Source organism: Mercenaria mercenaria, chromosome 13 (genome assembly GCF_021730395.1).
Source record: "Mercenaria mercenaria strain notata chromosome 13, MADL_Memer_1, whole genome shotgun sequence".
NCBI lineage: Eukaryota > Metazoa > Mollusca > Bivalvia > Venerida > Veneridae > Mercenaria > Mercenaria mercenaria.
The window spans coordinates 62,633,142-62,661,094 of record NC_069373.1 but is presented as its reverse complement, the minus strand read 5'-3'; the positions used below and the strand labels follow the sequence as shown (position 1 = coordinate 62,661,094).

The window sequence follows — 27,953 nt, the reverse complement described above, 5'->3', positions numbered from 1 at the left end:
TTGTTCAGGGAATAAACAAATTAACATCTATTTGTAATTTATTTCTTTACTTTACCAATCTTTCCAAACACATTACATATACTTTGCCATTACATCACCTATGTAACAACCACAACTTTTAACATCAATGTCATTCCCAAGGATTATGTTTGGCATCAGTTACCTCCCCTGACTCTACCAACAATCATAATATGTTCCGCCATATTTAGTAAATTATACCTGCACACAAACAGCAAAACAAAGCTGGTTATTATGTCTTGCAGAAGGCATATGGGAGATCTTTGAACACTTCAGGTAATAAAAGTCAGTTTCAGATCCAGTCTCAGAATGCACACTTGCCATAAGTAGGTTTTAATGTTATGCAATTACATGCTGCAGTTTCAAGACGTCCAATTTCATCACTGACTTTACACTTTACCTCATACATAACGTTCCCTTAATGAAAGCAACAGATGCTTCAATCTGGAACAAATTATCTCCTTCCTCTTTTAGTTGCATTAGAAGTTTACTTTTTCTTCTATTTTTGTGTCAGATAAATGTTCACCATACAAATGGTGCTCTTTCTCTTAACATTCTAACATCAAATTGTTGCCATTCTTTCTGTTTAATCCACAATTCTTGTGTTGTATCTAAGCAAGCCAGAATGGCTGCACCCTTCCAGGCCACAATCTGTGGATCCATCTCCTGAATTCAAATAATGAAATGAGCCGTGCCATGAAAAAACCAACATAGTGGGTATGCGACCAGCATGGATCCAGACCAGCCTGCGCATCCGCGCAGTCTGGTCAGGCTCCATGCTGTTCGCTTTTAAAGCCTATTGGAATTGGAGAAACTATTAGCGAACAGCATGGATCCTGACCAGACTGCGCGGATCCGCAGGCTGGTCTGGATCCATGCTGGTCGCATACCCACTATGTTGGTTTTCCCATGGCACGGCTCAAATTATTTAGTAATATCTTGAAATGTCTTCACTTATTTATCAACAGTCTTCACACCAACTACATATTTATCAATCAGATGTATCTATATATCAAATTAGTATATTTCCTTGTATATATATTATTTTTACATTCTTTAAATCAATATCTATCATTATCTTTAATTACCATATTCTACAAAATTAGTAGTATAAAGCTAGAGCTATCACTGAAGGTGATTAATACCTTGCAATACCACTTGGTCTGAGAAAATAAGTTATTCTGCCTAAGACCAAGGGTAAATAAATCTGAAATGCCTAAGCTGTCCCAAAAGAACATGTTACAACATCTATACTTTTTGGCGATCATTTGCATGAAGTTGCATTTCAATTACACTAAAAAAAAAAACAAACAAAAAATTTATAGGAACATGTGCATCTTTGTGATCCAATGATAATTTATATTACGCTGCATTATTGCTGCTATACGTATTCATTTACTTAATCATAGGTATCAATTATTTACATGTACATGTATTTTTTCATTATAACATGTTACAAGTAATACATGTGATGTCCGTCACATTTTTACTGTCATCTGTTTCCCACTATTTTAGCGTAACATTACATACTATGTATGTCGTTATTTCCGCTGTTTATTACTATTGTTATTACCTGATGAAGGCACGTAGCTGAAACGTTGGAACTATAGTAAATTTTGAAATTGACAGCATGTTTGGTCTTTATCTACTTCATTATTTCAATTACACTGTAATTTTAAACTGTGGAAGTACTTCATGCTGCAAATTTTCAGTATATGACTGACTAACCACACGAAGACTTGTATAAACACTACTTCAAATAATAAGTTATCTATTTATTCTTTCACTATTTATGTCATTCCTGTCCATTAAAAATTCACACATTTTTTATTTGTTATACAATAATTTTGACAAAAGCAATTGGCATTTTAAAAGATGCCAAAAAAGTCAAGTGGGTTTGTACTGGTTCTGACAAAACTTGACTGCAAAAATGTCTAAATTTGGTATCACAGGCTCTTTTTGAAATATCAGAGGTAAGAGATGCAATTGAAGTGGAGTGCCCTTACTTTTGGGTTAGGGTTAGTACTAAATCCCATGACTTTGACCTTTGAGGTAAGAGACCGGACTCTAGCACTTGTCACACCTTCTCATCATGCTTAACACTTGTGTCAAATTTCATAGAAATCACTTAAAATAGTGAAACATATAGTGAAGTTTCAAGTGGGCAGAAACTAATGCACAAACAGACACAGCTACTGCTCTATGAATCTCGCTTGCAGCTAAAAATCCTTAACACTCAACCATACTAACATAACAAGCCAAGTCAATAGACATTACATAATGGTAATTTAACAAAATATTTTTCTAGCACAGATAACAAACCTTCGGCCTTGTAATAACATCCATAGTTTCTAACATTGGTCTGAAATAAGCTGGCATGTTCTTCCATATACAGTATTGTAACCATGGTTGTGTACTCTCAAAATTAAACCCTCCTCCCACCACAACTATACAGCTATACATCTTTTTCTTCATTTCATCTGACTCTGAAACACATGTTTCTCACTTGTTCATTGTAATATTGTAGACAGTTTGTTTGCTTGTTACTCTGATAGATTCTCCATAAAAATGTCTTTTCCTAAAAAATGTATATTGTTAAATTACATGGCCTTTGAAACAAATTTTCTTGCAAAATGACAATGCTTTAACACCTCTATACCTATACCTATGCTTCAAAAATCTCAAACCTTTATATTAATTTTCTGAAGCTTTGCATGTGCTTTAATTTCTCTCTCTATATCTGAGCCTCTGTGGTCGAGTGGTTAAAGTTGCTGACTTATTTACCTGAGAAGCTCTGCGGGATAGGAAAGTGGCAACAGATATAGAACTTTTTCATATAAAGATGGACATTTTTATAAAATTAAACTGAATTCAACTCCTCACAATTAAAGATCTGTTAAGATATCATTAACAAAACTTCCAGTCTTCAATAAGCCAGCTATATAACATCTTCTCATGACATAGTTTGCTCTTTGTACAGCTCAACCAGAACTGGGGGCAAAGCCAGTCCTCTAAACAACTCCGCCCACTTTTTTCAAATAAAATTTGATATTGAAGAAACATCAAAACAGTTATTGATTACATACTACATTTATCAATGCTATAAAGAACTGCCTCGTCTAATCCCATCAATGGTGGAGCAACTTGTTCCACTGTACATTCTTCCTCCATATCCTCCTCTCCATCACCTCGCCGAGATTTTGTTGTATCTGTCATTGCCATGGAGTCTGGAATATCGTTAGAGTCATCATCTTGTAGAATGTTGAGGCCTGACTCATCTAACGTTAGATCTGGACCTTCTCGTGCTGAGTCTTGGTTGTCCTTTTTCTTAGACATTTTTGTAGCCTTTAAAACACAAAGAAAAAAGAAAACTCTTATGTGAAACAACTACAAAGAAAATTAATTGACAAGAGTCTTCTGAAGACATTGTTTCAGAGTCTATATGTAAATCATTATTATAAATATTATTCACAATTCTAACATAGAGATTCATTTCAATGGGTTTAAGATTATTCCAAAGGAACATAACAGTACAAGCCTGTTTTGAAAGACAATGGGTGATTATCTTCTGACTTATACTATTTAGTAATAAATAAGGACTTTTATACAGAAGATTTTTGTGACATACAGACAATGGCCCATATGAATTTTTGACTGGGTACAACAATAGACCGTATTTCAGGGAATTAATGATAAAATAAATCATGTAATTAAAAGTAATATGTCCTCTACAACAAAGTTACTAGTGCAAATTCTGTCTTTTTTTTATATCATTGATGTATTTTGGTGATGAATTTCTTGACATTTAAGAGCAATTCAGTTAAAGGCTGAATAACCTTACTAAGTACTGCCATTAAAAGCACAAACTCTTTATAATGTTAGTGAGGCCATACAGTTGATGCTGTTGATTTAACAAGCTTAAAACCTCATTTTCAGACTGCATAGCAATTAACAAGATCAGCATAGATCTGGTCCTTTCGTCAGTTTCAAGTCACCCTCATAATTCAAAATTCCATCCAAAGTCAAAATATATTTTGTTTCTAGGCCATTATAAATTAATTGCTCAAAATCCGAAAATTGATCTATTATGGCATGATAGAAAACTTCATAGCTGTAAGTATAAAATAACCACACAATGCACTTCAAATGAGATTGGTTCAACTTACGGGATCTTGTCTTGTCTGGACCTGTTTAAGGTAGAAATCATCATGTGGGTCGGCAGGATCCCCTTCATTTCTTCTCTGTAATCTACACAGATTCTCCCCTATAAAAAAGATATTCAATCAAAATATCCAAATTTTCACCTTAAATGGATCGTGTTTGTTTTTATTTTATTTAAAATTGTAACAACAGCACAGTTCTGAAGGTTATAAGTGTCAGCTGTACAGTACCTTGTATTTATGTTTAAACAATGTAGAATAATACATTTTATGCAGTTAGGCTGCAAGTCATCAACAAGTATTGAGACTGCCTAAATCGCTTTCAGAGTCTATTCAATAAATTTACACCTACCGTTGCAGGTTGTTTCTTAAAAATCTCACAGGGCAAACATAAATATATTTCACCTATAGCTCCTGACTCTCTCAACTTAAGTGTTTCATTAGGTCTTAATGTGGTAATACATATACCAAATCAAAAGACATGATTTTCTTGTTTCTTTAATGATCGCAGCTGTTTGGTACTTTCTAAAAATAGGAATGGGAAGTAAGATAATTAAAGTCAAAGTGCTTAATATCTAATTTTGTCAGAAGTTTGTTTATCTCATTTAGTGATTTGTCGCTGAATAAATCATTGTTTGGAGGTCGGATGCGAAGGAATTTTATCACAAGGGCGCAGCCCGAGTGATATAATAATATGCATCTGAACGACAAACAATGATTTTATTCAAGAGCAAATCACTAAATGAGATATATTATTTCGATTCTAACACATTACCAAGTACTTTAAAGTACATCCTTGACGGCATTCATTAAATATTTGCCCGGTTTCAATCAGTTTCTTTTCCAGTGCGCCGCTATGCCGTTTGACGCTATAATTGTGTCGTCAGAACAGTGAATTGTTGTATAATAATTCACTGTTTCCAGCCTTCTTTGTTTAATAGGAAAATGAATCCGATCGTGTTAGAATTATAATTAACTTGCACACCTGAAATTTTGCTGAGTTTCAGAGGGCACATTCATGGCAAGTTTCATCACAATCAGCATTAATTCAACATTGACAGGGCAAAAGAAAATCCATTTTCTTGCAAATTATCTTGCAAAGCATCTGTTTGAAACTGGGTCATATCTAGTCAAAAACAATGTAATCTGCATTTAACAAATAACTTTGTAAAGCAAACTACAATTTGTTGGCAGATTACAAGAATGTTTTTACATGATTTACCTTGTAAAGCTAGCATGTCTGTGGAGAATAGGCTAAGTGGAGCAAGAACCAGGTCATCTCCTATCTGTTTCAGGTACTTTGTTATATATTCTACATGATTTACGTTGTAAAGCTAGCATATCTGTGGAGAATAAGCTGAGGAGAGCAAGAACCAGCTCGCCTCCTATCTGTACATGATTTACCTTGTAAGGCTAGCATGTCTGTGGAGAATAGGCTCAGTGGAGCAAGAACCAGCTCATCTATCTGTACATGATTTACCTTGTAAAGCTAGCAGGTCTGTGAAGAATAACTGAGTGGAGCAAGAACCAGCTTGGCTCCTATCTATACACGATTTACCTTGTAATGCTAGCATATCTGTAGGAAATGGGCAGAGTGGAGCAAGAACCAGCTTGTCTCCTATCTGTACATGATATAGCTTGTAAAGCTAGCATGTCTGTGGAGAATAGGCTGAGTGGAGCAAGAACCAGCTTGTCTCCTATCTGTACATGATTTACCTTGTAAAGCTAGCATGTCTGTGGAGAATAGGCTGAGTGGAGCAAGAACCAGCTCGTCTCCTATCTGTACATGATTTACCTTGTAAAGCTTGCATGTCTGTGGAGAATAGGCTGAGTGGAGCAAGAACCAGCTTGTCTCCTATCTGTACATAATTTACCTTGTAAAGCTAGCATGTCTGTGGAGAATAGGCCGAGTGGAGCAAGAACTAGCTCAACTCCTATCTGTATCAGGTACTTTGTTATATATTCTACATGATTTACCTTGTAAAGCTAGCATGTCTGTGGAGAATAAGCTGAGTGGAGCAAGAACCAGCTCATCTCCTATCTGTATCAGGTACTTTGTTATATATTCTCCTGGTCGCTTTATCTGAATAGATTCCTCTAAATAACCATACCTGTTCTGTAAGGAAATAAAAATGTAATATATTCAATGTCTAAATACTGTCATGATTATTGTAAAATTCTTTGAATTAGTCCAAGTTATATCTGTATTACATAAACCATAAACCAACCATTCTGACCAAATTTCATGAAGATCAATTGAAAAATACAGCCTCTATCGCATACACAAGGTTTTTCTTTGATTTGACCTAGTGACCTAGGTTTTGACCCCAGATGACCCATATTAGAACTCGACCTAGATTTCATCAAGGCAATCACTCTATCCAAATTTCATGAAGATCAATTGTAAAATACAGCCTCTATCGCATACACAAGGTTTTTCTTTGATTTGACCTAGTGATCTACTTTTTGACCCCAGATGACCCATATTCAAACCTGCCCTAGATTTCATCAAGGCAATCATTCTGACCAAATTCCATGAGATCAATTGAAAAATACAGCCTCTATCGCATACACAAGGTTTTTCTTCGATTTGACCTAGTGACCTAGTTTTAGAACCCAGATGACAAATTTTTGAATCTGGCCTAGATTTCATCAAGGTAATCATTCTGACCAAATTTCATGAAGATCAGTTGAAAAATACAGCCTCTATTGCAAACACAAGGTTTTTCTTTGATTTGACCTAGTGACCTAGTTTTAGAACCCAGATGACCCATTTTCAAACTTGGCCTAGATTTCATCAAGGTAATCATTCTGGCCAACTAGCCAGACAAATACCATGTTTTCTGCAGTAAAGATCTGAACTTCCTTTCATCACAGACTTGCTTGAGCAAATTCATGGTTTTAAATTACACTATAATATCATCTTGAAATACTTTAATATATTATAAAAGCTCTGAGGTGTAGCGTTAGGTGCCTGACTCCTGAGCTTGAGGTTATTGGTTTGAATCCTGGTAATACATATTTAGACTGCTGTGTGCACAACTCCAACATGCTAGACTGCTGGTATGGCATCCATGAAGCGGTCATAAAGAATAGTTACCACCTTGCAAGAACATTCAAAGAAATCAATGAAAATTAACATTAGTACTTACATGATCTAGATGGCACAATCTTTCCTTTAATTCTTGTACAAGAAGAGAGTCTGGATACAGTCGTAGGTCAAGGGCTGGATTAAAGCCGAGAGTATTCAACAACTCAAGAAACATTCTAGAAATATCACATCCCCCTATTTCCATTGTTAACCTGTAGATGTAAAATGACATATATAATTCATATTCAAAACAAATTCCAATCATTAACATAGTTGGAAAATACAATAAAAGTTGTCCTGGTTTAACAGTGTTTTACAGAATTCAAGGTATTCCAACATATTTTATGAAAGTCAATATCCTTTGCACTAACGTCCTAGCCCATATCAAAAATTAACCAAGAAGAAGAAAAAAATGTCCATACTGCAGCCATCAATACCCAAGAACACATTATCTAAGGTCATTTTATTCTTAAAAGTAAACAACCTTGTATTTTTGTGTGAGATTCCATCTTCTATACAACAAACGCTTGTTTTCTGGTCCCCAACATCCACAATACAGCCGCTAGGTACACCTGCACCGAATGCTCCACAAACAGACTCCTGAAACATATATCAAAATCTAGCATCGTATCAAAAATCTTAATACATGCCTGGCAGTGTTTCTACAGAGTCAGCATCTTCAACAGTATTTCGATAAGACAATGACAGACTGCAATAACTCACGGCTTAACGTAACTTATTTATGCTAGATAAAGTTTTTGTTTTTGTTGGGTTTAATGTTGCACCAGCATATATGGTGACATTCCAGCTTTGTACATGTTGTAGGAGAAGTAAGATCCCAGGTGCCCCTCAGTGCTTTATTTCATCATGGGTGGGCTCCTGGGTAAAACCACTGACCTACCGTAAGCCAGCTGGATGGCTTCCTCAAATAAAGAATTCAATGCCCCGAGTGAGGCTCGAACCCACATCTGTGAGTTGCAAGTGATTCAGTCATCAACCTTAACCACTCAGCCAAGGAGACCTATATAAGTTAAATCACAGAAAATTAAAACTAATATGTCTAAATAAAACTCAAATAAGCATCTAAATAAAACAGAGGGCAAAGGCACAACTAGAGTTCCGTTCTCCTTTGAACCCGCAACCTCTGCATTAAGATGCTAACACCTGTACTACAACATCGGGTATCACAATGTGATAACAATTTTTTACATTAAAATTTTCATCAAAGACATATACCTTGATAAAACATTTGTAAAACCAAATGAGCCGTGCCATGAGAAAACCAACATAATGGCTTTGCGACCAGCATGGATCCAGACCAGCCTGCGCATCCGCGCAGTCTGGTCAGGATCCATGCTGTTCGCTATTGGCTTCTCTCATTGCAATAGGCTTTGAAAGCGAACAGCATGGATCCTGACCAGACTGCGCGGATGCACAGGCTGGTCTGGATCCATGCTGGTCGCAAAGCCACTATGTTGGTTTTCTCATGGCACGGCTCAAATTATAATTCAAGAGTAAACCTTTGTACATTAAAGGCTTTCAACTAAATTAATTGATCAAACAAGTATTAACTGATGCTTATTACTATGTATAAAGATTTCCTACACACTTGCATACACAACGTGTGTTTTGAAATCTCAAACTTTCAACAAGCTGTCAGTTACAGATTATTCTATGACATACCTGGTGAACTATAGCTGCACCAAATCCAAGCCTGTTTAATAACACATTCACCATTTCTCGAATGTGCATATGTGTATACACATCAGGTATCAACAGCAGAGCTTTATAATACTGAAAAGGTAATAGCATAACACACATAATTTCTAGCCCAATTAGCTCAGAAAGTGAAGGACAAGTGTTAGGTCTCTTTCTGGGCCAGACAAATTGACAGGTCATCTGTCAGAAGCTATTTATTCATCACTTCTGATTCATGTGGACAAGTGATAAAATTTTGAAACATCTGGTTAAAAACTCCAATTTATCTTTTTCCTTACAAGACTATAACTGTCTGCCTTCAGGCTGACTTAATAATGCCCATGTAACACCGCCTTCCAGTACAAAATAAAGACCTGTTTTACAAATGTCTGTAATGAACCTAATTTTTAAAATTAAAAGACTGTGTAAAAATTAAACAGGTATAATGAAATCAATCCATTCACCCCTTCAAGACTTACTGAATGGACAATCAAATTTTAAGTTGAAAAGTGGCCAGAACTTTTCCAAAACTTGGCGATTGTAACCAAAATCAAACAACTTTATATATAACTGAGTGCCAAAAATGAATTCAATCAATTCATTCTTTCAAAATTATCAAATAGTCAATTTTACTATGGTAACTCCAGCATTCTTAAAAATCTTACTCAAAATGAAACTGGAATAAACTAGAGCTATCACTAAAGGTGATGAATGTACCCCCCGCATGCACTGACACAGTACATTGCAATCTGACGCACACAAGATTGCATAATTATGTGGACTGTATGTATATAGACTGTATGTATACAGTATAGTAACAAAAAACAAAGTTCCATAACTATGCAGAATATTTATCTAAAAGAATGTAACATGCACCATGCACAACTAGGCTTGGTACTGATCACTTGTGTGAAGTTTCATTAAATTGTGTGCAAGGGTTTGGTAGATTAGGCACGCACAAGATTGCATATGCAGACTGTATTTATATAGTATGTTAACAAGAAACAAAGTCCCATAACACTGCAATTTTTGTCGCTGAAAGAACCTAACATGCCTAATGCACAACTACTGTTGTTACTGATCACTTGTGTGAAGTTTCATTAAATTGTGTCAAGGGGATGAGGAGAGATGATGCACACAAGATTGTGTCTATGTATATAGTATAGTAACAAAAAAACAAAGTCCCATAACACTGCAAATTTTTTTTCTGAAAGAACCTAACATGCCCCATGCACAACTACTGTTGTTACTGATTACTTGTGTGAAGTTTCATTAAATTGTGTCAAGGGGATGAGGAGAGATGGTGCGCACAAGATTGTGTCTATGTATATAGTATAGTAACAAAAAAACAAAGTCCCATAACTTTGCAAAATTTTTTTCTGAAAGAACCTAACATGCACCATGCACAACTACTGTTGTTACTGATCACTTGTGTGAAGTTTCATTAAATTGTGTCAAGGGGATGAGGAGAGATGGTGCGCACAAGATTGTGCCTATGTATATAGTATAGTAACAAAAAAACAAAGTCCCATAACTCTGCAATTTTTTTTTCTAAAAGAACCTAACATGCCTCATGCACAACTACTGTTGGTACTGATCACTTGTGTGAAGTTTCATTAAATTCTGTCAAGGGGATAAGGAGAGATGGTGCGCACAAGATTGCGTCTACGGACAGACAGACAGACAGACAACCTGAAACCAGTATACCCCCCCTTACAACTTTGTTGTCGGTGGGTACAACAAGCATATAAAATGTTTGTCAGAAGAGACCTTGAGATCTTTGACTGGAATATCTAAATAAGTCTGTAAAGCTGCTCCCCAGATGGTTTCTATATCAGCCATTACTGCGTTCAGTGTACCGCCTGGTCCATCATGAAGATTCAGTCTGCCTCTTCTCATTGGCCAGTTAATACTGTAACCAGTGTCTGGTTTTATATATATCACCTGTAAAACAATTTTTGAAATATTCATTATCAAGATACATTGGAGCCGCAATAGCGCAGTGGTAGCGCGTCCGCCTTGAGAACGAAGGGTCCCGGGTTCGATTCCGACCACTGCCTTGGCGGTAGTGTCCTTAGGCAAGACACTTAAATTCCACATTGCCTCTCTCTCTGCTCTTAGAGGTTGGTTCCATCGGGAATGAGTCTCGAGAGCCATTAATATAAGTTGTAAGAACTTGTTTGGCAATCGAGAATAAATAAATTAGTATAAACTTAGATACATTTACTTCAATAAAACTGTTTATAGGTGGCTTAGTGGTCTAGTGGTGACACAACTGCCAATCCAGAGCTCCGGGGTTCCGATCCCGGTCCAAGCATAGGAAATTTCTGAGATGCTCTTAAGTGTCTCCCACCTAACTTAGAGGCCAGTACTGGTTATTCCCGCTTAAGACAGCTTCGCATGTATTGGTGCTATACACGTGTATAAACTTTGTGACATACAGACAGATAGATAGACACTGCTAAATCAATATGTCTCCCCCAGTACAGGCAGAAGACACAAGAAGAGTTGTTGGAGGACAGCAACACTTGACTATACACACATACTGTGCAAAATCAGTATGTCACTGCATCTGAAAAAAATGTATTCTTCTTAGCACAAATCACCTCATCTGAGTAAACCAGAAAACCCAACTTCAAAGTTGAGACAGCACTTTTAACAAAGACTTTCAATGATCTTGACCCACGGATCAAATTTTCGACTTAATATGACCCAGTTTCAAACTAGCTCTAGAATTCATCAAGATAAACATGGTTTCAAACAGATCAGGTAGAGAATGGCCTCTACAGTGTTAACAATATGTTGCAACCATTTGATCCATTCCATAGTTTCATGGCTGAAAACAAGCAATCACCATTCATAGTTAATTTGGTGAAAAAGAGGTCCAAAAACAGATAAGCGGAAAGCACCATTTTGATAACTTTTTAAATCCACTGAAACTGGAGAATTCTAGTCATAATCATTCTTTATTTTTCATTATTCTAGCACAAAACTGCTGTAACTGCTGTTTAACAATACTTTTTACAATTAGCCTCATGCCTCCTCAGCTTTGGTACATTTACATTCTAAGAATGTTGAAATGCAAAATTAAAGTACTGTATAAGCACATATTTTCACTGGGTCAAAATTTTGTGAATTGGGTTAATATTCACTTAATTGTAAAAATGGTATCCTACTTGAATTTGAATTATACTAATGGGGAATATATACACGAGAGATGTAGGGCCTCGCGAATAAAGCAAAAATTAAACCCTCACAAAAATTTCTGCTTAAAAAGTATGTACAGTGAAACACCGCTCGCTCGAGCATCGATGACTCGAGCACCCGGGCTCGCTCGAGCAATTCATGTGGTCCCAGCCGATTTCCTTCTATTTTCTATGTGAAATTACCATGGCTGGGTCGAGCATCGATAACTCGATCGCTCGAGCATGACACCTGGTCCCTGTGTATTAATTTATTCTTCGTTTCTTCTGGCAAACTCGAGCAGAGGTGTCAAAACTTTTCACACCTTCGGCGGTCAGTGTCTCGGTTAAACATTTTCACACACCGTGAGAATTGCGTGGTCTACTCCCCAACTATCTTAGATGTTTGTTTGTCGGTATATTTCATCTTATAAAGAGATTAATTATTGGTAAAAGGCTGAAGAAAAGTTTTATTGATCAAATTTCGATCAGTAACTGATCACTTAAAACATTTTTTCTTCGGGATCGAGAAGATAGTTATGAGATCATAGTATTTTAATCAGCAGTTGTTAGCATGCAAATGAAGGAAATAATAAAGCCTTTTCATAAAACTGAGAAGATAATTCTGATATACACTTGTTGATAAATAAAAATAAAAAAATCTTAGTTGTTTCTTCACATGTGCCATTTACAAATTACATATTGAAACGTCTATCATAGATAACGTTTGTAATACGTTTTTTTTAAAATGTCACAAGTATGTTATTATTATGAATAACCGTTTACTCTGCAAATGCTCCTGATGACAACTGGTAAAAAAAAAAAATTAAATTTTCTTCGTATGTTGGTCAATGTTTGGGTCCCTTGAAACCATGGATAACTGAAGCATTTTGCTCATCCCCTTGAGACCTCGAGCGAGCGATGTTTTACTGTAAACATACAGAAATTGCAGATTATAATTACGAGTCAACTACTGTACTATGTGGAAATTTTTCATCTTCTGCTTGTTCACATTCATATCACACACCTAGCCAAACTTTAAAGCATCATCTCAGTGGAATGAAATTTATCTAGGTACTCTATATAGAAGATATTACCCGAGTGTCTTTTCATGTTGAATTTATTAAACAAGTTGAATAAAATAATAAAATGTAAGGCTCTGCCAAGCATTTTATCAATTTTATTCAACGAGTTTAATAAATTCAATGTGGAAAGACAGAAATATAATATGAGCCGCGCCATGAGAAAACCAACATAATGGGTTTGCGACCAGCATGGATCCAGACCAGCCTGCGCATCCGCGCAGTCTGGTCAGGATCCATGCTGTTCGCTAACATTTTCTCTAATTCCAATAGGCTTTGAAAGCGACCAGCATGGATCCTGACCAGACTGCGCGGATGCGCAGGCTGGTCTGGATCCATGCTGGTTGCAAAGCCACTATGTTGGTTTTCTCATGGCACGGCTCATATTCTTTTTATCGTATGTGTTAAAGCTTTTCTTGCTGAAACATCAAAAGTTCTTCTTTCTTTACCTATAACAGACCATGTCAATTGAACCAACGTCTCCTATACTTAAAACAACATCATCGTCAAAGCTTTATTACACTTCTAGTTTAGGTTAAAGACCACCAATTGTTTTCCCATAGACTTACATTGTAACATTATGGCGTGTACGGCCTTCCATACATCGAAACATGTATATCTAATTACAAGTTTTTCAAGAACTATCCTAGTTCTACCAAAATATCGGACGAAAAACATATGAATTATGATACTTTATTTAAGTAATTTTCGTGTGAATGAGATGACCCCCTGTTTACATCATTGACATGGCGGGAGAAATTCGTTTGATAAAACGTTTTTTCAATACACATAAAATGTAGCAAATTTTGTCAAAATGTATAATAAAATACTGTAAATGCAGTGAAAAAATATCAATTTTGAAAAAATAATCACTTCCTGGGTTTGTTTACATGACTGACCAATCAGAACGCAGAGACGTTACCTTATTCCCAGGTATACACTTACCTCATTCCCAGTAAGTTCCCTGTACTTTTTTGAATTGGTGGTCTCTGACCTGTACTATCAAATTTATGTTTTATTGCTTTATTTTACTCTCATGATGTCAGACATGTGATAAATGGTAAATATTGTACCAATGCCAACAATACCTCCTCTCCAATAATAAACGGCACATTTCTGTCAGTGTTTGTCCATTTATAAGGACAGGCAACATCTGTTCTTTGGCCTCTTACTCTAATGTTGTTGCTATGGAGCTGTAAAAGATCATATTCCGACAAGTAACTCAATTTTACTTTGCATTTTACAGCTATCTGGTACCTTAATCTTCCTGTCTTCATGCAAAATATACAATAAAGAGGTTAATTATAACTGAGCATGCTTAAGGTGACCTATGTTTATTTTCTGCTGCCACTAATTATCCAGATATATGCTGTTCTGGAGGAAGAATGATACTAATTTAACCTTTATCCTGCTAAATTTCTTAAATGGACTGGTCCATCAATCAGTTTGGGCAGTACTATTTATTATTCTAAAGGGGTGTTCACTGAAAATGTACTGACTGAATAGCAAACAGTGCAGACTGCATGGACGAGCAGGCTGACCTTGGTCCGTACTGGTGGCAAAAACAGAATCATTTGCCAGCAGCGGGCTAAAAGGTAAACAATGGAATGTCAAACAAGTGCACATTACAGGACATTAGCAGCTCCCATTAAATCCTGTGCATGCTGGTACTTAGTACCAAATACTCTAGACCAAAGTACAAAAGCACTGATTCTTACAGAAAGAATAAGCCATGTTTTCTTATTATTGTGATATTTCATGTTTTGTTCGACAAATTGCCATTTTCTTTCAAATAAGATTGTGTGTCTGGCAGGGCTGAATGTGTAAAACTTATTAAAATATATATACACTTTATAGAAAATCTCTGTTCTAGTAATGCAGTACAAACTGAACTTTGCTTATCAACATAATACTTCCACAGGTATCAGGTATGCAGACATCCTAAGCCATTTAAAACTTTTCTGACTTAAATGTATAAGCTAGACATTGCAATTACCAGTACTATCTAGACATTAGATTACCTGTTTTACTGAAGATGGTGGTCTGTATTCACCTGAATCCATTGGTTTCCCTTCTAAAGAGTCATTTGCTGCCTTAAGGCCATGCTCTTTCTGTTTTCTTGCACCTGGATGCTGAAACAAGTAGTAAATAAACACTTTTAATACAAACTTTATATTATTTACCCCTTAAATTCCTCGTTTTGCCGATTAAAATTTCTTGCATTGTTAATTTGCATATTCTTAATGACAGGAAAAACAGTATAATGTATTCTTATTAATATTTCTGTATGTTGCTAAAATAGCAAGTGCATTTAACTAATACACACAAAATGTATACTGGTCCAGTGCCTAAATCCGGACAGTGCTTAATAATTCGGACACCGTTAAAAATGCTTTACGATCGTGATTTTTTACTGGAATGAACAGGATCGACGCAAACGAAAGCTTTGATGACCAGTTGTCAACAACAGGGTATGAATGTAAGTATTTCCAGAGAAAATTACCTTCAAATATCCGCACCGCTAAAAGTAAACAGTGTGTGTCGTGGGGGATGACGTCATACACCGCGCGCCAGTTATTTGAGGTGCGACAAGGTACTGATTTAATAAGAAAATTATTTTGCCTATTGCAGACGACTCTTTTTCATTGTTGATCGAAACTGATGTTAAAACATGTTTTAGAATTCTGTACTACCCTCTGTATTTATCTATAAGATTTAACCGATTTCTGTTTTATATTAATTAATTCAATAGAGAAATTGCAGACAAGGGAAGCAATTCATTAGGTAAAATTGGCGCGTCGTCGTTATAGTGATCCCCGTAGTTGCGTCAAAAAGTATAACGACAGCGACAGAATCTGCACATGTTGGTAAGAATAGTCGTAAACTTGTAAACATTAATTTTCGATCAGGTAAACTTTATTGCATATTATATTATTGTTATATTTGGCAGTTATATATTAAATTAGAAACTAGTCCATATGATCACGTGATTAACAGGAAATAAAACTTCAATTGAACGGAGATGTATGTATGTATTTACAGGACTGCATTTGACTGCTTTATTTCAAACAAAGTCGTGTTCATTGTTATTTTTGGGTGCACTTATTCATTGCATTTCATACCCAAATAGTGTCCGAATATTTAAGCACTCTGAAGCTTTTACTGGCCCGATTCGGATGACATTTTTATGATGAAATCAGCTATATACGATTTTGTTGTTTTGCATAGAGATTTATAAAGAACCTAAAATTATACAGTTAAAATTTTATGCACGTGTGGTTTCATAATGCAAAGTTATTGTCAAAAACCCACCAAAAGTGTCCGGATTTAGACACTTGACCAGTACACTTGTAACTACATGACATTGACATTATTGTATAAATAGCAATCTGTCCAATACAGGAACTTCCAGGCATGCCATTTCAAAGTTTGACAAATTAAGGTTCATTACCAGTGTCAGGCTTTAATAAAAAGTCACGTAAGTAAATGATTTGCATATTACGGAAAGTATATCCAAAATTTAGTTGGTCGATATAAAACTTTCTGGCATGCCTTTTGGTAACTGTAATGACATTTGAAACGTGGCCTGCTAGTCTTTTGGTAACACTTGACTGTGAATGGAGGTTTGGGCTTTAATCCCGGTCCAAGCACTGGACAGATCTGAGATACTCTTGAGTGTCTTCAACCCACTGAAGGGGCCAGCCATGTAGTATTTTGTGTGATTGAAATAAATAACTTTACACATTTTTTCTTCAAATGTAGAATCACAAAAAACTGACTAAATTGTCTTATTATTAGTTCAGAAAACTAAAGTATCTAAGGAAAAGTAACACTACATCCCTTTGAAACAATGTTTTTTGAAAAATAATTTGATCAAATGTAAATGATTTGAACAATTTTGGTAGACACACCAAAGAAACATTTCAAAACAGGAGATGCAGTTTGAAGATTTTTCTACTTATAACTTTCCAGTGGTCCCTATATGAAGCCCAGCAGAACCTTTTGAACAATTCTGAAAGAGAACCATCCAAAGGATATACATGCCAAGTTTCATTAGTTTCTACCTAATGGTTTCAGAGGAGATGTTTTGAGAAAACAATTGATGGACACTAGATCATAACAGATCACCCCAAAGTACTTTGTATTCAAGTGAACCAAAACATAAATAGACAAAAAAAATCTCAGATTTTAAGTCATTTATACTTCTCTTTCTTTCCTGATCATCCATGGAGTTCTGTACTCTGGGACAGAGTTATCTTTCCTTTTCCTTGCTATACAATGTGGGACAGTAACAGGAAATGTGTCTGATGCCCGGCCAATTCGAAGATTCAATGATCCAGGATGAATAACAACTACTGTGTTCACTTGTACTGGCTGAAGATAGAAAATATCAGCAAAACTCAACAATATGACAATTTTGCTTTCCTATCACTATACTGACAGAGAATGACTTTTAATGTTCATTGTTTGTTTGTAATTTTCACACTACATTGTCCATTTTAGGCTGTTTTTTGCATATTTTTTGTTTCTTGTAATTATAATAATGCTGTTCTAGCTATGAAATATATCAGGAAACTGTGTTTTTTTTATATTCTTAGGCAGCATTCTTGCAAATCAAATGCTATATAACATTATCGTATTGGTTACAAGGTATATATAACCCCGTCCCCATGAGCTGTCTACATTAAAATTAAGACAATGCAATCAACCAATTAGGCCATCCTTAAAATTTTTGTCTCTGTAATTCTTTCATCATTTATAACAAGTGAACTTATAACCTTTCTAGTTTGACATGACTTTTCTAAGCTAAAAAGATATCTGAATTTGAATTATTTCACCTTGTTCTAAAATGTCGATTTTGTGCTCCACATGCTCTTAAGTTATAAATTTCTTCTACTTTCTTGTTCAGTATGAAAAATTCTGTGCTTGATAACATCATTTGATTTCTGCTTTATCAAAGTATTTAATTCTTTTCTAATTTAGAAAGACAACTTTTTCAGTCATGTGCTGCTTTTCTGGAGGAACTGATTGTTCTTTAATTTCTAGTATACATAGTTCCCATTTAGTTTGTACATTTTTAATAATGTCAGACTTAATGAAACTTGAAATATGCTGTGAAATATAGGTAACTTATTCATCATTTTCAAGTGAACAGCACAGGTGACAGTATTCAGTCAGTAACATAGCTAGGATACAGTATGGGTCCATAAGCCATATACACTTAAATATATTACAATTATAATGTTTTCTCAGAAAAAAATGCCAAAGTCTTTTTTAAAATGAGCCATTAAATTTACCTTTTTACATCAAAGCGCTGATCTTCGTTCTTTGGCAACAGTAGTATCTGTTAAGATATGTCTTAAAAATCCGTCAGTCATATGATAACTAAACTTTCTATTAAAGGTGGATAATCAGATTTTGGCCATGTAACGGATTTGTTCGAAACTTTAGCATCTGATCATTTACACTCATTTATGTTCACTTAACACTTAATACAAATTAGATTTTCACTGGAGGTATTTTTAAAATTTCATTTTCCTATCCTGGTTGCCCAACCAAGATAGGGTTATTTTATCATAAGTATAAATTTGATAAACATACTTTGCCTAAGGAAATGTATAAATATTAGACACACTGTAATATATTTGTAAAATATTTGCATTAAAAATTATGTATTTAGATGGAATTCATTAGAAACGCAAGTTTGAAAAATTATTATTACCTCCCTTTGCCTATCTTGGTTGCGCAACCAAGATAGCTTGAAAATAAATGAATTCAGAAGCTACACACAGCTTTAAAACTTGCATTTTGGTTCAGATTGTTCAATAGTTGATATGTCTATCAAATGCAAATGTAAAACTAGACATTGTATCGAAATAAAAAGAAATACCCAGCTTTTTATATACTTTCATATTAAAGGGGAGTAAATACAAAATTTTATAAAAATAATAAAATATACATTTCAAATAGGAATCTAACTCTATGTAATCGGTCTTTTTGTTCCTTAAATAATTCTCTACCAGAATATACAAAAAGTAAAAAATGTCATTAAAAGTTGATTAAATGTGATTGACCACCTTTAACTGACCGTTGCTGATAGCGACACAATGTTGTTATTCGGAAATATCTTAGTAAATGACGGATACTACTGTTGCCGAAGAACGAAAATCAGCGCTATGAGCAGGGTTTCAGAAATCTGCAAATTTATTGGTAGCCCACTGGGCTACCAAAAATTTAATCTGGTAGCCCGAACATTTAAGTTTATTTGGCAATGGCCATTTCGGTTTATTTACTATGTGCTTCTATACTACAGCGAATGGAATGATTAAATTATTAGAGGTTTCATAATTTTAGCCATACGCAGATTGTTATAAATTTTGTTCTCTTAAATAGCAATTATCATTACTCCTTTTTCTCATTTTAAAAGATAAAACTACATGTTTTTTAACTGAGAAATATTATCAGGAATACTCCTGATAGTTATTGCAACATGGCAATAAAATAAAAGGAATGCAAATAAATTTTTATAAACTTGCAAATTCCTTAGAACTTACTAATTTAGAGCTGTATGAATTGTAATTTATCTCAAAATTATTTAAAGTTGATCCTGTCTGCCTGGTTTAATAAACGGACTAGAACCGCATATATAACGTCTCTCAGTTTCTTGACAATGTGTTTTCGCTTATCCGAATTTATGTTTGTCCAAAATTCTGTATACTTTCGGATATTTTGCAAAATCATGGTCGATTTTTTTTGCATGTTAGGCAAGTATTTAAACTGAAAAGCATAAACAAACAATGTAAGCACTAAACTGCCTCAATACCAAATATCGCTCGATAAATATTGAGGTCAGTGAAACCGAAAGTACACTTTGGCAGGTGGCGCTAAAATGACGTAATTTTAAGACTGGTTTGCATATTTTTTTAAACAGTACCAATCAACGACTTTGATGTTACTGGATCAGTCTAAAATCAATCTTGCACATGTTTTGTAAACATTTGCCTGCGGGTACGATTAAACGGTTAATTGTTTGCCGAATGTGACTGACAGCAGGTGTTAAGATAATTAAAGCCTCGGGCATGTATCTTCTGATAAACAAGGGAATTATAGACAGCTATCAAAATTATATTTGAAGACTAAATTATTGATTTCCGGGCTACTCGATACGGAGTTTCAAGGTAGCCCGCCGGGCACGCTCTGAAAAAAATTAGTAGCCCGACAGAATTTTCTGGTAGCCCCTGGGCTCCGGACATGGGATTTCTGAAACCCTGGCTATGAGGTAAAATGGTAAATTAACACAAATAACAGCCTAAACATGTAAGTCAAGGTTTATCTTACTTCATTCTTTTAATAATATTCATACATATTACTGGTGACAATATGTTATACTTCAAAGAAAGGCTATCTTTTATATATAACAAAAATGATGGTGCACTAGACCTCACTTCAGGTTTGCTGCACCGGTGACGGTTCACTAGCCACTGCCTTAAGGCATACTAAGGCAGGCAGTTCCAAATAACAACAGTGACAGTGAAGAATTGTATACCGGTAATAACTAACGTTTTGTAATTATCGTATGGTTAATGACAAAATTAATAAAACATAAAATGCATTATCACACATGTCATACGTCCCGGATTGTCACACATATTCTAAATTAAAATTTTGACAGCTGAATGCCTTTGCCGACCGATCCATGAAAATTGACCTAACCCGAAATATTTTATAATATCGATTTTATCTACAAGATTTATTTTATTCCTTTGAGGATTCCATTTTTAGCTCATCTGATTTTTTGAAAAAAAAATGATGAGTTATTGTCATCACTTGAGCGGTTGTCGGCGTCGGTGTCGGCGTCGGCTGGTTAAGTTTTATGTTTAGGTCAGCTTTTCTCCTAAACTATCAAAGCTATTGCTTTGAAACTTGGAATACTTGTTCACCATCATAAGCTGACCCTGTATAGCAAGAAACATAACTCCATCTTGCTTTTTGCAAGATTTATGGCCCCTTTTGTACTTAGAAAATATCAGATTTCTTGGATAAGTTTTATGTTTAGGTCAACTTTTCTCCTAAACTATCAAAGCTATTGCTTTGAAACTTGGAATACTTGTTCACCATCATAAGCAGACCCTGTACATCAAGAAACATAACTCCATCTTGCTTTTTGCAAGATTTATTGCCCCTTTTGGACCTAGAAAATCAGTTTTCTTGGTTAAGTTTTATGTTTAGGTCAGCTTTTATCCTAAACTATCAAAGCTATTGCTTTAAAACTTGCAACACTTGTTCACCATCAAAAGTTGACCCTGTACAGCAAGAAACATAACTCCATCCTGCTTTTTGCAGGGCACAGGGTAAAACGCAGACCACAAAGGGAAAGAAATGTGCAGACCAGTAGAGTTATATAGGGGATCTGCAAAATGCAGACCACAAAGAATATACTAGGTATTGGAAACGCAGACCACATAGAATGTGTGAAAATATGACACTTGTGTTTTGTAAGTGGACATAATGTGCAGACACTGGAAACTCAGTTAATTAAGTTATTGCGAATTTGTAGAACTTCATTGAATTAAAGAGACTATTATTATTATTATTATTTATTTTTTTTTGTTTTACAAAATTTATCTGCATTTTTCATGTTTAGATAGAAATATATTTATGAAATTGACAGATCATTAAGTAATGATTTGAGAGACTTTCAAAATATCAAAAGTTGAATCTTTAATACCTAAATATCAATACTGCAGTAGTTGAATATTAAGACCAATTCTCTGTAAGAACCAAAAAATTAAAGAAGGGGTCGGAAACTCATAGTCTCAGAATTACTTCATATTTGCACCCTTTTTAGTATTCAAGCCATATATGAAGAATCAAGGGTGAAAAGATATGAATCAGCTCTGGTTACCATGGAAACGGGAACATTATACTTTGTGCGAAAAATGGCAATTTCTGAGTGTCAAATTTTACTAAAATGTTACAATTTTCTTCACAGATAGTGGTCTCTATGTCTGAAATAGAGCACTAATTTTCATATTTGCCTGAAATACATACCTGAAGTAATTATTTAGAACAAATATTGTCTTCCAACATTTTCACAGTTTTAAAAGCAACAATTTTATAAATACCCCCTTCTAAGATTTTACATTATCTTTAAAAATTGGTCTCCATGTATATTTTTCAACTTCCAATAGAAAAAAAAGTGCACGCATCTGAATATAATACTTGTAAGGATTCAGCAGAGCTATGATGCCCATTTCAATTTAAGGAGGAATTTTAGTGGGTCATTCATATTTGAGCTTTTTACAGAAATTTGAAAATTGGCAGAAAATGAGTTCTCAGCAAACTCATTTATGCCTAAATTACAGAATAACCTGTAATAATATTACATTGCCAGATACAGAATTATAGCAAAACATAAATATTTCATGTAAAATCATTTTACAAAGTTATACTGTCCAACACTTCGTCTAGAAATTAAGGAGAACGTTCCGTTACCATGGCAACGTACAAGAAAATTATAATTTAGACCTTTTTAAAGCACTTTCTGTATCAATTTTGTATTCTATGAAACAAGAAAAGTTCATCTGCAAACTGTCAATGCATCTAACGCACCTGAAGCACATTCTGGGCAGAATTAAGAAGGATACAACCATAAAAATGATCTATCAAACTTAAAGTATTGTCACAAGGTCAGTTCTCAACAACCTTGTATGCACTTTTCTTTCTTTTGGGTAAACTAATTTTGAGTTTCAAGGCAATTGGAAATACTCATAACCAACTGATACTGGCCTTTAAGGTATTGTATGGTTACTTATCATGACTGTCCAATTTTTTTTCCAAGTTGCCATGGTTACAACATTCATTTTGCATGAAAAAACAGGGATCATCCAACGTCAAAATTTTAGGGAGGGAGTGACTTCCTACTCCACAGAATTTAGGGAGAAATCGAGGAATTTAAGAAGATTCAGCATAAAAATATCTTCATTAAGGTGAACATTCTCGGTATTTTCATGAAGATCTCATGAAAAATATGGCCTCTAGAGAGGTCACAAGGTTTTTGTATTTTTATACCTACTGGCCTAGTTTTTGACCGCACGTAACCCAGTTTCGAAACTGACCTAGATATCATCAAGGTGAACATTCTGACCAATTTTCATGAAGATCCATTGAAAAATATGGCCACTAGAGCATGATCCAGGAAGTAAACTTAGATAAGCTCTTCGTGATTTCCTAAATGAAGAGCATCAAGGGGAGGTAATAAAAATATGAAAAATGCCCCAAATCATAAACTTTGGCCCAAATCTACCAGAATGTGTCTGAATGACCCACTACGATTTATGTTTCTTTTTGAAATATCATCTTCCCTTTATACAAACAAATATACTTTTCTGGTGAGACCTGTGCACTTTTCAAGATGTAGAGCACAATATAAACATATGTTTTGCTCCATAAATATATTTTTTCTTGCAGATAAAAGTCTAGATCATACAAGAATCAAATAAATATTTGGAAATATTAGTTTGGTATGAAACCTTGTTCATTTGTCTTTAAAATTTGCAAGTACGAAAATAAAGGACACTTTCTAGTACTTTCCAGATAAGAAAATAGGCCTGCACCCCTACTTTTTTGAAAATTCAGCAAGTTGGGGATTTGCATCCTCGTTTCCATGGTAACCGGGACATATATTGCAAAAATGAAAAACAGGATTTGCTTAATTTTGCACCCTCTTCAAGAAAAAATCGGTTTAAAGGAAATCTGTGACTATGAGTTTCCAACTTTTTTTGGTTTTTACAGAGAATTGGTCTTAAATAAATAGTTTGTGCAATTTCTCAAAACTTGTATTTGTTTACTGTCCACTACCACAACGTAAAGACACACAAATTATGAATATGTACATACATTTGATTTAGTAATAAATTATAAATAAACTTTACATGACCACAAAGTTGAAAAAAAAAATAAACTGATAATCTAATTTTAACAATAATTACACCTTCAGTGAACTGCAGAAGTCTTAAATAAATAATTTTCTCAGTGAGTACATAAATTTAGTATTCAAATTAATAATAAATATTGTTGGTATTAAGGAAATGGCAACGACATTAGCACCTGATTCCTGCAAATATTATTTTTGAAGAATCATTTGTTTGAAATTTGAAAAGACATGTATTTCAGTATATTTTTCCGGAAGACACATCTCCGCATGGCTCAGCTCATAGTTTTTATGATCTCAAAAATAAACTCTAATTGTTGATTTGTTTCATGTGGTTAATTGACAGGGTACTTAGTCTGCTTTCAACATATAAATTTGTTTTAAATTTATGATTAATTTGAGAAAAATATCAAAAACTTAAAGCTGCAACAAATTACAATGATTGCATTTATAATATTGACTGGACATAACATATAATAAAATTTAATAAAAAGGTACATGAACAAAAAAGGATTTGAACTTAAAAGGCTTAGACTGATTAAATCATAGAAATATTAATTGCACCTGATTATATAATAATATAATATGACAGGATAAAATCAAATTATTGTGTTTCATCTATACTGAATTTTCAATTTCACTAGTAGGCATACTAATCCAAAATTTGTGAGGTTATTGCTATGTCACATTTTGACATAAACCGGAGATCATAGACCTCCAGTTCGGCTTTCTAACTTAGGGTTCTGAAATAAGACATATAGGTTAATGTCTCGGCTTTTTTATACTGTTTTTATATGTATTTTAATTCTAGGTATTTTATTAACATTGTGTTTATAGTTTTTAATTGACTGATAGGTTTTATGTATGTATTATCTCTTGTAGCTATCATAAGTCAGTAATGGCTGGATGTAAAACTGTCTGTTTTATATATTATGTAAAATGTTATGTATGTTTTACATGTGACACTTTAATAAAATATAAAGTTGTCAGTTGTATTTAAAACTTGATAGACACTGATTTATCTAATCTAATTCAACTGTCCCATCCTGTTCAATTAATTTTGAATAGTAAGCTGGATGATTGTGTGACCAATTAACACATACAGTCAATGTGCTAGAGTTTAATCCCCTTATCTACATGTTAATTAGATTGTTGGCCATAGAGCCTTTCTTGATGTGTGTCATGCTGCTTACTGACCAATCACAAAAGTAGGAGGCTCACAAATATGTTTTCTAGATGTTAATTAGATTGTGATATTGTAAAATGTTGTCAAATCCCCTGGGCTATGGAGCTTTTTTTATGTAATTAACCAACTGCAAAAATAGGAGGGTCACAAATATGCTAGGAGGGTCACAAATATGCAAATGTACTGACAATTTACTGTGTAAGATGGTAATAAAGAAATTATCAATGTTTTACAAGTAGCATTTTCAAGAAAATATTTTACCAAAATAAAGTTAAAAACTGCTTTAAAACATAAACAGAAAATAATTGCCTAAAGTATTGTTAATACATCTTTTGTAATATGTAGGTTTTATCAGATCAGATTTGATATATATTTGCAGATTGATTCAATGTTCACTCATACTAATTTCTTTAACTACAACTGACAATTTAAAAATATTGTCAGTCGTAGATCTAGTTTAGGAAGGTAGTATGAGGGAACATAGAATCAATCAATTATACATGTGACTTAATATACCGGTAAGAGAATATGTGATCGGCCATGTCCGTAGTAAAGAAATATTTATTTGAAAATGTGTGGGTTTTTTTTTTTGCAGTTCACCGAAGGTGTAATTAATGTTAAAGTAGATTTGATACATGTATAAATTTAGGCCTATATATAAAAAATAACTTTGTGGTCATCAAAAGTTTATTTATAATTTATTAAAATTAAATGTATGTATTTGATTACAATTTGTGTTTCTTTTCTTTGGGGTATGGGCAGTTAATGAACGCAAGTTTTGAGAAATTGCATAAATTATATATTCAGTATTCAACTATTGATATTTTAGTATTAAAGATACAACTTTTGATATTTTGATATTATGAAAGTCTCTCAAATGTTTATTAAATGGTCTAGAATTTTAATAATGTCAATTTTGTATAGTTTTAGATTTAAACATAAAAAATGCAGATACATTTTGCAAAAAAAAATAAAATCTTTTTTTTTAAAAAGTGAGTCTTTTTATTCAATGTAGTTTTACAAATTCACAAAAACTTGTAATCAACTAACTTATAAAACACAAGTGTCATATTTTCACACATTCTATGTGGTCTGCGTTTTCCAATACCTAGTATATTCTTTGTGGTCTGCATTTTGCAGACCCCCTATATAACTCTACTGGTCTGCACTCTTCTTTCCCTTTGTGGTCTGCGTTTTACACCTTCCCCTTTTTGCAAGATTTATGGCCCCTTTTGGACTTAGAAAATATCAGATTTCTTGGTTAAGTTTTATGTTTAGGTCAATTTTTTCTCTTAAACTATCAAAGCTATTGCTTTGAAACTTGCAACACTTGTTGACCATCATAAGCTGACCCTGTACAGCAAGCAACATAACTCCATCCTGCTTTTTGCAATAATTATTGCCCCTTTTGGACTTAGAAAATCATTTTCTTGGTTGAGTATTATGTTTAAGTCAACTTTTCTCATAAACTATCAAAGCTATTGGTTTAAAACTTGCAACAGTTTTTCACCATCATAAGTGGACACTAAACATCAAGAAACATAACTCTATCCTGCTTTTTGCAAGAATGATGGCCCTTTTTAGACTTAGAAAATCATGGGTAGGACAATATTTCTATTACACAAAAAAAATCAGATGAGCGTCAGCACCCGCAAGGCGGTGCTCTTGTATTAATGATTAGATAAACATTTCAGCTTTAAAATGATACTAAATAAGCTGGATTCTAAATCACAATGACCAGGTTAATTCTTCGTATGTAGTAAGTCTCCTAATTCTGTTCACCTCGGGAACGCAACCAATTCACGGGCCGAACTATAGATGTGAATTACCCTATTTACCTCCCTTAGAAAGCTAGACGACATTTGCAGCAAATTATTCCTAAGTGAGTGAACAATGTTTATCTCCGGAAACTACATGTATCCCGAGGGATAATTTTATGATATTTATGCATGAAACAGACGAATACTAATGTCATGGTGTATGTCCCGGACAAAGGGTAAAAATCCCGGAAATTTTAACTCAGAATCCCGGAAATGTCCTGAAAAATTATGGCATGTATGGCATTATGAACTGAACTGCAGCCACCTACCCTAAATTACTTCGTCGCGAAATCTTATGTCAAGTTTAAATAATATCTTGCCATAATTCCAACCGCCGCTTTTATGAAGTTTAAAGCAAAAATAAAAGTTTACCTCGTGGATACATTCAGAAGCAACTTGTGTGTACAAGCGTTTTGATGTGTTTACAGGCATATTTTAAATTTTAGATGAACAGGAAGCTAAGAAATTGGCCACATATGTGAACTACGTCATCAAAATTGTAGAAAGTTCTTAGCCGTCCGATAACCGGACGCCTTGTCTATGTTCGGATGTCCGGTAACCGGACACAAATATCGTGTTTAAGCGTCCCGTAATCAATTTGTTTATGAATAGTGTAAAACATTTTTTCTTGCACATAAGAGGATTTTTCCCCCACATATTAACTCTTTAAGCGGGTTTAGACATTAGCCAATACAGGGTCAAGATTAGCATTAATAATTTTAGGTTTTAGCAGTTCTAGTCTTATCTTCATACGCTGATTTATGTGTTGTCAACTTGTCACCT

General features: G+C 34.3%; 1 protein-coding gene across 2 annotated transcripts; it reads right to left on the bottom strand.

Moving 5' to 3' along the window:
- Positions 1-30: 30 nt before the first annotated feature.
- On the bottom strand, positions 31-27,698 carry LOC123528563 (actin-related protein 8-like). 2 transcript variants are annotated; one of them, XM_045308370.2, is made up of 13 exons: positions 27,543-27,698; positions 17,435-17,605; positions 15,253-15,363; positions 14,320-14,424; positions 10,738-10,911; positions 8,953-9,063; positions 7,754-7,869; positions 7,331-7,481; positions 6,156-6,294; positions 4,185-4,282; positions 3,105-3,363; positions 2,341-2,504; positions 31-684 (listed from the first exon to the last, which is right to left on the bottom strand). In XM_045308370.2, exons 1-13 carry the CDS (start codon positions 27,600-27,602, stop codon positions 541-543), a joined length of 1,803 nt encoding a protein of 600 aa, XP_045164305.1. In that variant the 5' UTR covers positions 27,603-27,698; the 3' UTR covers positions 31-540. The 2 variants fall into 2 exon arrangements, with proteins under 2 accessions (XP_045164305.1, XP_045164306.2); XM_045308371.2 differs by lacking the exon at positions 31-684 and having other exon boundaries at positions 2,458-2,596.
- Between the last annotated feature and the right edge of the window lie 255 nt (positions 27,699-27,953).